Source organism: Poecilia reticulata, linkage group LG3 (genome assembly GCF_000633615.1).
Source record: "Poecilia reticulata strain Guanapo linkage group LG3, Guppy_female_1.0+MT, whole genome shotgun sequence".
NCBI lineage: Eukaryota > Metazoa > Chordata > Actinopteri > Cyprinodontiformes > Poeciliidae > Poecilia > Poecilia reticulata.
In genome coordinates, this window is record NC_024333.1 from 10,146,648 (window position 1) to 10,159,262 (window position 12,615).

At 38.0% G+C, this 12,615-nt stretch overlaps 1 protein-coding gene across 1 annotated transcript in view; it reads left to right on the top strand.

Moving 5' to 3' along the window:
• The first annotated feature begins 205 nt into the window (after positions 1 to 205).
• The window catches only part of whamm (WASP homolog associated with actin, golgi membranes and microtubules), a 20,424-nt gene continuing 8,014 nt past the window's right edge, over positions 206 to 12,615 (top strand). Inside the window, exons 1-6 of the mRNA XM_008404537.2 lie at positions 206 to 922; positions 2,377 to 2,550; positions 2,727 to 2,877; positions 3,616 to 3,785; positions 5,727 to 5,934; positions 7,273 to 7,457. Of these exons, the coding sequence (XP_008402759.1) occupies positions 344 to 922; positions 2,377 to 2,550; positions 2,727 to 2,877; positions 3,616 to 3,785; positions 5,727 to 5,934; positions 7,273 to 7,457 (1,467 nt within the window). The 5' untranslated portion in view covers positions 206 to 343. The remainder of the gene's footprint in view (positions 923 to 2,376; positions 2,551 to 2,726; positions 2,878 to 3,615; positions 3,786 to 5,726; positions 5,935 to 7,272; positions 7,458 to 12,615) is intronic.

The window sequence follows — 12,615 nt, forward strand, 5'->3', positions numbered from 1 at the left end:
AAACCCGTCTGGCCACATGAATAAATACAAAATAATGGCCACGACTAAATAATCTCATAGGCACGACTTTTTTCATTTATGGGCAGAACGATTAATTTTTTTTCCTCCTATGCCACCAGACAGACTTTGTACTACTCTTAGTGAACTTTTTCTTATTATTAAAAACTATGACAATGTGTTAGTTTTAATTAGCTTTAATTGTTTTTCAGCTCAGATGAAATATGCTTTTAGAATTTCCGAGTATTTGTGATGCACTTGAAGGCAGCAACGTCACACAAATGGCGGACGTTGTAAACACAGCTAACAGTTTCTCCGGGGCCAAAGTGAAAGCTGTGTTTTTAACATGGACAGTGTAGAGTTTGACCGGTTGGACAGCTTGGAGGGGTGGGTGGCAGTTAAAAGTAACATATTTGAAGAGAATGAGCCCTTTAAGTTGGGTTTTATCGTCCAGTGGAACGCTATCGAGTCGAAGTTCGCAGTAACCTGCCACAACCGGACGTTACAGCGGCAGAAACGTAAGGCTGAGGTCCCCGCCGGTGGCGAGCCTCAGATGAGCTGGGCAGGACTGTTCTCCGTGAACGACCTGAAACACGTCCACCAACAGTTCACATGCGTGGCGGACGTCCTGGGCGGCTGCTTCCCGGATTTATCCGACTTTGGGGAAAGTAACATTTGGGACTTGCTGCTGTCGAATCGGAAGTCCGGTCCGGAGGATGACGAACAGAGAGACTTTGACATGCCGTGCAGGAAGCTGGAAAAATACTTCAGCACAGCCATTGACCTGTGCGGGAGAAAGATCGTCCTGGAGACTCTGTTCACCCAGGATGAGAGGGATGTGGATGAGTACTTTGAAAATCTACAGGAGTTCAAAAAGAAGACCATGCAGGAGGAGATGTCAAGGGCCAAGGGTCACCTGAAGGAGGTGAGGGGCCACACGGCTGTCGGGGGTCCTGGAGTTCAGTCTGATTCACAAAAGTCCATCTTATGCCCCGAAAGGTCTTCATTAAGGGCTGAACAGTGGCGCAGTTGGTAGAGTTGTTGGCTTGCATGGAGTTTGCATGTTCTCCCTGTGCATGCGTGGGTTTTCTCCGGGTACTCCGGTTTCCTCCCACAGTCCAAAAACATTACATCTCTCCAAATTGCCCTTAGGTGTGAGTGTGTGTGTGCATGGTTGTGTGTCCTGTGTGTCTCTGTGTTGCCCTGCGACAGACTGGCGACCTGTCCTGACCCCGCCTCTCGCCCGGAACGTTAGCTGGAGGTAGGCACCAGCAACCCTCCCGACCTTAGGGTTGGAAACAAGCTTTAGCCTGGTTCACAAGCCAAAGATAAAAGATAGATTTATAGATTTGCCACACCTGGGGTTTAATAGTGTAGCATTTAATAAAATGTAGTGTTATTGTAGTTGTTTTTCCCAGCAGCATTAATGCAAATTAACTCAAACTACAACTCATCTGGCCATTGTTTATAACATTTTAAGAAATAATAATAATAATAATAATAATAATAATTAATAATTAATAAAATATAATAATATCTTTTTTTTTTTTTAATCTGATGAGTTATCTTCCTGACTCAAATACCTTCCCTGGAGTCCGAAAACACTGGATTAATGCAGACTTTTACCTCACTAAGCTGCACAGTGTATTTCTGAAGTGGAAACAGTTGCCTGTAAGAAGAGCGCCACACAGTGGCGGTGGAAAGATCTAAAATCAGGTCTAGCGTGACGCAGCTGTGACTTTGCTGCCAGAATTTCAAAAAGGAAGTCCTCGATGCCGAAGTGAAAACATACTTTTTCAATCTCATGTCAATAATTAAAAATCTATAAACTACAGTAATTGATTTCATGAATAAAAGTTCCCCTTTTTTTAAGTGGATGAACAAATTCCAAAGAGATCCTGCAAAGTGGTGCATTTTAAATGTGTTTATTATTTTATCGTAGCCCCCCCCCCACACCCCCTTAAAAACTGAATTATTGATTCATAACATGCCTTTCTTATAATCCCTGTGAAAATGTCAGCATGTCAGACATTGCCTGTCTGTGATTTTCACTCCTTATTAAACCTGTGATGACGTTAATATTTGTTCATATGTAAATTTCACTGGATTTTTATTATCTCTATTTAGCCACGTTGATATGGCTTTGCAAAGCTGTAACTCCAGACCACCCACATCCTGTTTGAAAAGACTTGCACCAGCTGTGTGTTTGGTATCGATCGGAGCGCAACAAACAACTTCCAGTAAAGATTTTTCTATCCGATCTGAGCTGTGAAAAGTCATACAAGGCAAACAACAGACGGCTCTGAGAATAAACTGAGGTGATGGTGTTTTTATCTTCACTTATTTTATTGTTTTTTCTATTTTATTTTTTTTTTAAAGCTGCTGCAGACTCACAGCACCACTAATGGGATGGTGGCACTGCTGAGCATCTATGAGAAGGAAGATGAAGCCTATCAGGACCTGGTTACTGTCGCCACCAGCTTCTTCCAGTACCTGCTGCAACCCTTTAGAGACATGAGAGAACTGGCCTGCCTTTACAAGATGGAGATTCTGGTGAGTCCGCTTGAAGCATGAACTACACACAACGAGTCATTTTCTTGTTTCGTTAAAGACTCTTTATCTCAAATCTAAGTTGAATCCCAGAGTTTGTCTGATCTATGAGGTGACATTCTGATCATAAACGGTACACTTGTTTTTTTTTTCTTTTCTTTTCTTTTGTTGTTCTGCAGAAATCTTTGGAGTTTGAGGAGTTGGGTCCCAAGAGGATTGCAGCTCTGGAGAAGGAGGCGGAGGAGTGGAGAATGAAAGCAGAGGATGCAGTCGCCTCCATTCAGGACATCACTGTCAACTACTTTGCACAGACTTCAAAGGCCCTGGCTGGTATAAGTTGTTTGCTTTTCTTTTTGTGGATCATGTCATAAATTCTGTGGTGGATTTGGTAAAAAAATAAAAATAATTATATATATATATATATATATATATATATATATCACATGAAAGCATCTTTTTTAATTAGATGAGAAAACATTCAGTTTATATGATATTAAATGACTGCAATTCAGATGAAAATTAATACATTTTCCATGCTTTGTCTTTGGAAGAATTTTAAATTATTCAAAGAATTTAACAAAATTCTAACATTAAACACCAAAGGTGTGAATTCATTGGTTGTCAAGGTAAAAAAAAAACAAACAAAAAAACTTTTAGGTTTCTTTGTAACCAATTCAGGTTCATAGTGAAAAGAAACAACAAAAAAAACAGATTTAACTTTGAACACTTTTTAATCTGTTGCATGGGTTTGAGAAAGTTGACTTCAAAAGCTTATTTTTCAGCTTTCACGCTACATGCAGAATATAGATGTTTGTGGAGCAGCTTGAAATTCAGGTGGGAGAAATGTCCACTGTTTTTTCCAGGTAGTTCAATAAAACTTTAAAAGCAAGTGAGATATCCTAAAGCAATGATGTCATAGCTGGATGTCATCAACATCATTTTCAAAGAGCTATCAGGGGGAAAAATAACTGGTAAACAGGTTAGCTGATGATTCTCATGTAATCATATAAGGTCTGTTAAGTTTTTGTGAGATGCAGCAGTTTGACAGATTTGCATGTCTACATCCAGGCATGGTAAAGCAGATGGAGGAGGATAAGAAACGTTTTGGATCCGCTGCCTGGGCGTCTGCAGCTCCCAGACTGGAGAAGCTGCGCTTCCTTTTAGCTAAGGAAACCTTGCAGCACATGCGAGCAGCAGAGATGTGCCTCAGCCGCAAGAAGGATGCCATCAAAGAGCGGGTACGTCTGACGGGGGTTTTGACTGCTTCTTCGGGGCTTCTGTAATTGGTGAAAACAATCTGACTGCGCTTAATACTTTTTTTTTTTGTACCAAGGCAAAACAGCTTTAGTAGTGACTGTAGTTCTGCAGCGATTTAAAGGGACTGCTGGCTTTTTATATTTTATTTTTTTGCTTGGTATTCTAGTCTGAATCTCTGGCTGCAGAGCTTCTTTTGATCTATTTATAAAGCTCTCTCTAAAAACTCAAAAGAATCCCCCCTCCCTGCCCCCACTCAAAAAAAAAAAACTGCCTTCATGCATAAATAAGTCAGTGTGTCTGTGTGTGTATACATATTCACAGCGTACTGCCTGTGTGTGCTCTGTGACTGCCTGGTGTAGAGCAATTTTAATGTCAGGATCACAGTATGGAGTGGGAATCTGGAGCAGATTATTTGCAGCCATAAGCTGCCACGCTGTGCATTTTGAGCTGGTCTTTTCTCCTTTTTTTGTGGGGGCAACAGGAGAACACTTTCAGCATCTTCACCTGCATTATTCATCTGATTAAGCTTGTTAAAAAGTCAGGCCCGAGGATGCTGGAAGTGGCCACCACTGTGAAATCAACGTGAGTCTTTTGCATAGACGGCTGTGTGCGAGTATTTCTAATGAGATCAGCGAGCTGCACCTACGCAGGATTTTGTGCTGGTGGCACCGTAACACCGTGACTCTGATGAATGCGCCGGTGTGCCTGCAGATTTCACAGCGTGACACGTTGGACTGTTTTTTTTAATTAATTTTTTTTTTTTTTTTTACAGTGAGCATTTCTGTGCGTGTGCACAACGCCCTCGGAAAACATTGAGACCTCTTTATGCAATTTGCATGTTTTGGTTTTTGATGCTTTCTGCAAATATAACCCACATTTAGATCAATTAAATTGAAGAAGTCCCTCCACCTTCGCAACTTCCACCTTTGCCATTTAGCAACCAGGTGAAAGACGTTGATCCAAACATCGACTGTGGATCTGGTTGGGTTTGTACACAGAACAGAAAATCATGGAATAAAGTTCTTTTCCAGGTTAGGACTGGTCTATAAATTGATTTTTATCTGTTATGAAAAAATCTGGAGGTTTTATTTTTAAGCCATATTACCCAGTCCTATTTCAGGTATAGAAAAAGAGGATGAAAATAGTTTTTTATTCTACATTTTATCTCATCAGAAGTAGTAGTAGTAGTAGTAGTAGTTGTAGTATGTTCAAACATTTAGCAGATTTACAGGGGCAACCTGAATTCTCAAAATTCCCAACTTATACAGTGTGGAAAGTGAAACCGGATATTTGTTTGAACCACATTGAACATCTCCTGATTTTCACCAATGATCTTTATTGTACCAGGAGGACTTTTAAAGATAATCACCAGAAAAGATTGGGAGAAAATCTCCAAACCTGAGTGTGCAAAGACTGCGGTAACAAAACACCTGAATGTGAATTTGCCTCCATTTTTGCTTTAGTTAAACTCTGTGACTGCGAATGTTGAAGTAATTGTTTCAGTTTGGGATCGCTCAGTCTGAACTGAAAAAGGGAGAAAAATAATTTTACTTTGCAAATGTTCTGGGCGTCGCGCAGCGTTCTTTATGATGGAGAGCATTTAGGGACATGGGCTTGAATATGAAGTGTCAGCTCATAATTAAGAATGTCAAGCAGTTTTTTTTTTTTTTTTGTTACTGTCATAACGCTGCAGGCAGCCGCTGATTCCAGCTCCCCTCATTAAGAGTCGCAGAGAAGAAAACTGTCTGAAGACGTTTCTACATCACATATTTTTACATCAGTTGAAAAGATGTAAACATGCAGTTGTGTCAAAGTGTTTTTAGCACGCATGTACAAAAGGGGGTTGAATTTAAAAAGCCAAATATTCCACACTTTTTAAAGGCTGACTTGACAAGTGTTTTTTTTTTTTTTTTTTTCTACAGCTGGAGAACTTGTCAGGGAGAGTCCAGAACCAGAGAGCTGAGCAGGGGTCGGCGTTTGAGGCCGGTCAGAAACGCGACACAGTGGACCAGCTTGAACTGCAGTTCTATGAAACCCAGCTGGAACTTTATGACGCCAAGTTTGAGATCCTGAAGAATGAGGAGCAGCTGCTGGTGGCTCAGATAGACACCCTGCGTCGACAAATTAAAGGTGTGTGCTGAATCTAGTGGAAAGGTTTTATAGAAAAAAAATGCAACAATCTGTATTTAAATGCAATAGATTTTTAGAATAAAAATGATTGTAGGCATAAAAACAAGCTAAAATAATTGTAGATTTAGTTTTTCTCCTGAGTAATTGCAAGCATCAAGTGAAAACAGCATTTCATATTTAATCATATCATCTTTGTGTGATATTAAAATTATTAGCATAAAAGCTGCATAATGAAAGCTGGAAGACAGGGTGAGGTCAGCAGGACCGTGTCTCTCGTGACACGACCAATTAGTACTTTGAACCACCTTCTTCCTGTACAATTATAAAATGTTTAACATTGCATTTGGGTAAAGTACACATTCTAAGTTACTGGAAGTGAAAAACTGTGAGTGGAGTTTTGCTGCTGCCACAAATAGAAACTCACTGACAAACACTGCTTCTTATCGTTTTTTTTTTTTTTTTAAAGATTAAAGCTGACTCTGCAAAACGTGTTTAGATTTTTAAAATCATTTTCCACATCTGGGTAAGAAAAAATGAAATAATTTGCTATCACTTGAAAATCTCAAAACTGAGCCCGGAAAAATGTATATGCAAACAAAATAAAAGCATCGCTGACAAAAAGCTGTACTTTAGAGAATGTATAATTTATTAGTAATCTAGTCCTGATTTGAGGAGTTGACGTTTCACAGATTTTAATGTGGAGCTGGTCAGAGTTGGTCCTGAGTTATTGCTAAAACAGCAGTAAAATAACACTCTGTCAAATCTGATGCCAACTTTAAGCAATAAAACAGAAGTAGTTATTTTAAGCATTACCATATCCAGAGCTTTTTATAGGAAGAGCTGCAGGGAGAGATCTAGACATGTTTTTAAAAAACTGCATTTAAATTATGTCATACATATTTAAATTTGACACAGTTTGATTTGGGGTCACTCTGGGGAAATGGTCCCCTCCGTTCATGTAAATATTTCTCTAATTGCTCCTTTAGGGACATGGGGTGTTACCTCCAAGGTGCGTGATCAGCATTAACATGCTGTGCGTGTTTGTCTGTGTGTGTGTCTGCGTGTCTGTGTGTGTCCACCTGTATTTTTAACCTTTTATGCCCTCCAGAGTTTCCAAACTAAAACATAGCAGTGTGACCTTCACTATTTGCTGAAAAGAAGGGCCAAATGAAAATGAATTTTGCAAACTAATTGTCTGACTTTATGGAGGATTTAATGTAAACACTCACAGGTGAAGGCGAATCAGCAGTTTATCTTGATGATGTCATATTTTGAATATTGTAACAAGTAAATCCATAGCGTACGTAATGATGTTGTATGAATGTGTTTTTGTTTCAGAGCTGAAGGAGGAGGTGGTGTACTACGATGTGTGTGAGGATCAGGAGGAGCTGCAGAGCATGGTCCACACAGCGCTGCAACAGGCCGAACCGCCACTAATGCGTCAGCTCAAACGACGCCTGCAGACCCTGGAGACCAAGAGGGGCAACATCTGTGCTCGGAGGGCTTACCTGAGGAACAAAAAGGTGCGAAACGCGCTGCAGCCTCTTTATTCATTTTGACTTGTCTGCACCTTTAAAAAAGAAGACTCTTGGTAGCAGTTCATTTGTCTTTAGGGTACAAATACACATATTTAAAGCTCTGAATTATGTAATTTTTATTTTGAGGATGGATTGCAGATTTTAGTTTTGAACGCTGGAATATTTTAAATAACTTTAATGTTAAATAATACGTTTTCTTCAATAGCTTCCACATTGTGTGCCACATTGACTAGAAATCAGTGTGTAATTGTACTAAACTGTATATGAGGCACATGCATTTTTATTCCATTTTAACAAAATTTTTATTTTTGTTACCTATTTTTCTTAGTTTAAATTTAGTATTCCTCTTCAATAGCTTCTAGGTCATGTGACCTATTGAGTCAAAATCAGTGTGAAATTGTTGTAGATCTACAACTCTGGATCTATAACTCTAGACTGTTCCTCTTTAGGTCCAAACATAACTTCAGTTTTGTTTCTGTTCAGCTGCAGAAAGTTTTGGCACATTTATCTGTTTTAAGCATCTATTCAGTGACTGGAGGGGTTCAACTGGTACCAGTCTGTACAAATGAGGTACACTCATTTTTATTTGATTTGACCCTTTTTATTCCCTGTCGATACACAGCTCTACATTACCATGTCACCAGGTGACTCTGAACAGTAACACTTTATTTGAAGGGGTGTGCACAAGACTGACATGACACTGTCATAAACATGCATAACATGTCATGAACATTAAATTATCATAATTTACAAAATCATGCAAAGTTGGCACTTTTAATGGACTTTTGGAGCAACTTTGCATTAAAAGTGTCATTATTTACCAAATGACACTTCATGACAACTGTCATAAACATTCATAAAGACTTCTTTATGTTCATGACAGGTGTTTTGTCATGTTTATGCTAGTGTCATGTCAGTCTTATGCAGACCCCTTCAAATAAAGTGTTACCCTGAACTCTGAATTTACGTTTTACAAAGGAATTTTAAAAAGCATTACCTGGCTGTTAATGCTTTGAATACAATGTGCAGCTGCTGCCGAGTTACATAGATGCAGGCACATAAAGGAAAAAAAGGGGCAGGAAATATTGATGAGGACTGTCCCCTTCATGCCAGAGGTGGTGTGGACAACTTCAGGAAGTTACGCTTATGAGCTATGGACTATAAACCTCTACACATTTTACACAAATTTCTTCAAATATTGTTGAATTCTTGTGAAATGGATGAACACAAATGTGAAGAAAAGTGATCAAAGTTTTTTCCTTTGTTTTCTGTTACAAATAGAAAAGTGGGGTTTTTCACTTTTATTCAACCTACTTTAATCAACACACTTTAGAAAAGAGATTAAAGGGGAGTGCTAGCACTTATTTCTTTAACTTAAAGCCCTGTTTACCACTCAAAAAAACCCAGATATTCACAACGGAGGTGTGAATATCTACAACTCCTCCAGAGTTACCCTGTTTATATGTCCCTGCTTCAAATGGCTGGCTTAGCTCTTTAGCATGCTAATTAGCTAGCTCTGCTGAGGCCTGCTAATGATTTAAATAAGCAGAACACTGACTTCAGACACTACCAATCAAGGTGGACAGCTATGTCTTGGTAGGGTTTTAGTTGTGTTATTATTTTAAATTTTTAGATAATCGACAGAACAGTCGTCTGTGTGATTTTCAGTGGTTAGCCTAACCCTGCTTTAAAATCACCTGCAACATGGTCTCTGATCTAAGAGATGAACACATCTGTGTTCATGATGCATTTTATTTCTCTAATGATTCCCAACAAACCGCTGAGACTTTATAATAATGAAGCATCTGTACTAATCAAATTGGCGTCTACTAATTATAATTTCTTAAGCGAGAACAATGAGCATAAGAGGGGCTTAGGACTTCCTAATATTTCATGATTCACTAAACTGTAAAAGGATTTTCTTGAGCATATTTGACTCTCTTGAATGTTTGGGAATCAATGTAAAAGGTCAGACACTAAGTGTTATAAAAAAGCCCCAAATATGTGGAAAATGTTGTCAATGAATTTAGCCAGCTCTTATCAGTCAAGTTGAATACATCTGAAATCTGTGGAGTCAGGTAAAAAGAAAACAAAATTGTGGCCACGACATATTATAATTAAGTTTTTTCCCACGAAATAAATGAATAATCACCATTCTCGTTATTCTCGTTTCCATTATTAAGTCGCGGCCACAATTTTTTTTCTCGCATGTCACCAGACCCACTTCATAGAGATCAAATAAAAAAACAACAATTATTTTCCTTTTTTGTTGTTTTTTTTGTTTGTTTTTTAGCTTTATTTTTACATAAAGGAAGGAAAAACACAACACTGACACAGAACTTGCAACATTTAAAAGAAAGACAAACACATCAACAGGTACTTATATTACATTAAAGTTTGAATATATAGAATGACATAAAACATATTGTCTATGTATGATGATATAAAAGTGTTATCTGTTACATACACAGAATGACGATATGAAACTTTTATATCTTTATACATAGAATGACAACATAAAACTTTCTTGTGTATATTTCAAACACAAGAAGCTAATTACATTAATGCAAAGGGGAGGAATAGATCAAAAATCAAATAAAACATTTTCCTCCCTTATTTTGCTTTTTTTTTGCAACACACCTGCAACATTTAAAAGAAAGACAAACACATCAACAGCTATTTATATTAAATTAAAGTTTGAATATATAGAATGACATAAAACATATTGTCTATGTATGATGATATAAAACTTTTATACTGTCATACATAGAATGGCGATATGGAACTTTTATATCGTCATATATAGAATGACAATATAAAACTTTCTTGTGTTTATTTCAAACAAACACAAGAAGCTATTTACATTAATGCAAAGGGGAGGAATAGATCAAAAATCAAATGAAACATTTTCCTCCCTTATTATTCTTGTTTTTTTTTTGCAACACACCTGCAACATTTAAAAGAAAGACAAACACATCAACAGCTATTTATATTAAATTAAGGTTTGAATATATAGAATGACATAAAACATATTGTCTATGTATGATGATATAAAAGTGTTATCTGTTACATACACAGAATGACTATATGAAACTTTTATATCTTCATACATAGAATGACAACATAAAACTTTCTTGTGTTTATTTCAAACAAACACAAGAAGCTATTTACATTAATGCAAAGGGGAGGAATAGATCAAAAATCAAATAAAACATTTTCCTCCCTTATTTTGCTTTTTTTTTTGCAACACACCTGCAACATTTAAAAGAAAGACAAACACATCAACAGCTATTTATATTACATTAAAGTTTGAATATATAGAATGACATAAAACATATTGTCTATGTATGATGATATAAAACCTTTATACTGTCATACATAGAATGGCGATATGGAACTTTTATATCGTCATACATATAATGACAATATAAAACTTTCTTGTGTTTATTTCAAACAAACACAGTAAAGTTTGAATATATAGAATGATGGTATAAATCTTTCAACTTAAAACAGAAACAAACACAGGAAGAAGCTATTTTCATTACTGGAAAGAGATCCAACCTTTCCATTTTTGTTTCGTAGGTTTTTTTTTATTTGTTAGTTTCTTAGCATTTGTTTTAACAAAAAGGAGGACATAATAAAAATGCAACATTGACATTGATCTTGCAACATTTAAAACAAAGATGAACACAATCAACAGCTATTTACATGAGGTTATGAGTTTGAATATGTACAATGATGATGTAAAACATTCAACATTTAAAACAGAAACAAACAACAAGGAGGCTCTTCACTGTAAAGAGCCTCTTTACTCTTTACAGAGTCTTCTCAAACTCTGTACAAACTCCTTTCCTTTTATGTCGTCGTTTGTTTTAAAGCATTTTTTAAATTAAAGAGTTCAATAAAAATGTAACATAGAACTTGCAACATTTAAAACAAAATCACACTGTATGGCCTGTTTCAGGCCATTTCATGTATTTGAAGGGAATGAATATGTCGATGTCAAAGGACTCATTCACACTCTTCTGATGGAAGGCTACTGGATTGTAGCCACAGGCTGACAGAAGTGAGGCTGCAAATTTTTTGCGCCATCTGCCCTTCTGACCAACACCAGCAGGCAAGGGGGGTGAAGTGGGAAAACAAACGGCAAAGGGTGGACAGACCGGGAATCGACCGCCGTCGCAGTGGTTCCCAACCGTAGTCCTTAAGTACCCATGCCCCACATGTTTAAGGTGTCTCCTTCCTACCAAACTCCTGACTCAAAATGAGATACTTGTTAGATTTAATACTTATAATCAGTGGTCCCCAAAGTCAGTCCTCGAGGGCTCATTAGAAGGCCTAAGAAGAACATTGACATGCTGAAAAGGTTGTTACTACCACCAGGGAGAGAACTAGAACATGCAGGGTGCCGGCCCTCGAGGACCGACTTTGGGGACCACCTCTTATAATCAAACACCAGCAAAGAACTATTCACATGACTTTAAAGAGGTGGAAATTTGATGAAAGTTTTTCTTCTGCCAGGTTCTGCATTCTGCTTCCTTCTGCCTCTAAAATCTCTATGACCTCCAATTCATAATTCTCTGCCTCGATTCTGTGGGTTTTTTTCCTTGTCCAGCATGAGGCTGAGTCCCTGGATATCTTTGTGCAGAGATCTCCATTTCTGCCTTGATTCTAAGAGCCTTTTCCTGGTCAAGCATGAGGGTGAGATCCCGGATTTCTTTGAGGAGAGATCTGCGTTTTTTGTCCTCTGCCTGAAGCTTGTTGGTAAGGAGTTTGGTCTGAGCCGAGAGCGTCTCTGTCATATTGCAGGCTTTCTCTAAACCATGGTGAAGCTTATCACTTACCTGTTCCAACTCCAACTTACCTCTTTCTGCCTCTTCTCTTAGAGCCCTTTCTTTCTGCAGCTCTTTGTCTGTTTCCTGCCGAAGAGACTCTACAGTCTTCAAGAGACAACCAATTTCAGTCTCTCCTTGGACCCTTAGACTTTTCTCTTTTTCAACCATTTTCTCAAGCTGTTGGAGCTCCAGTTGGATTTTTTCAACCAAAATGGTCTCAGATTGACCCTCCTTGGACGTTTTCTCCATGTATTCAAGCTTTCTAATTAGTTGCTCCGCCATCTCCACAGCTTCCTCTTTGCCTGCCT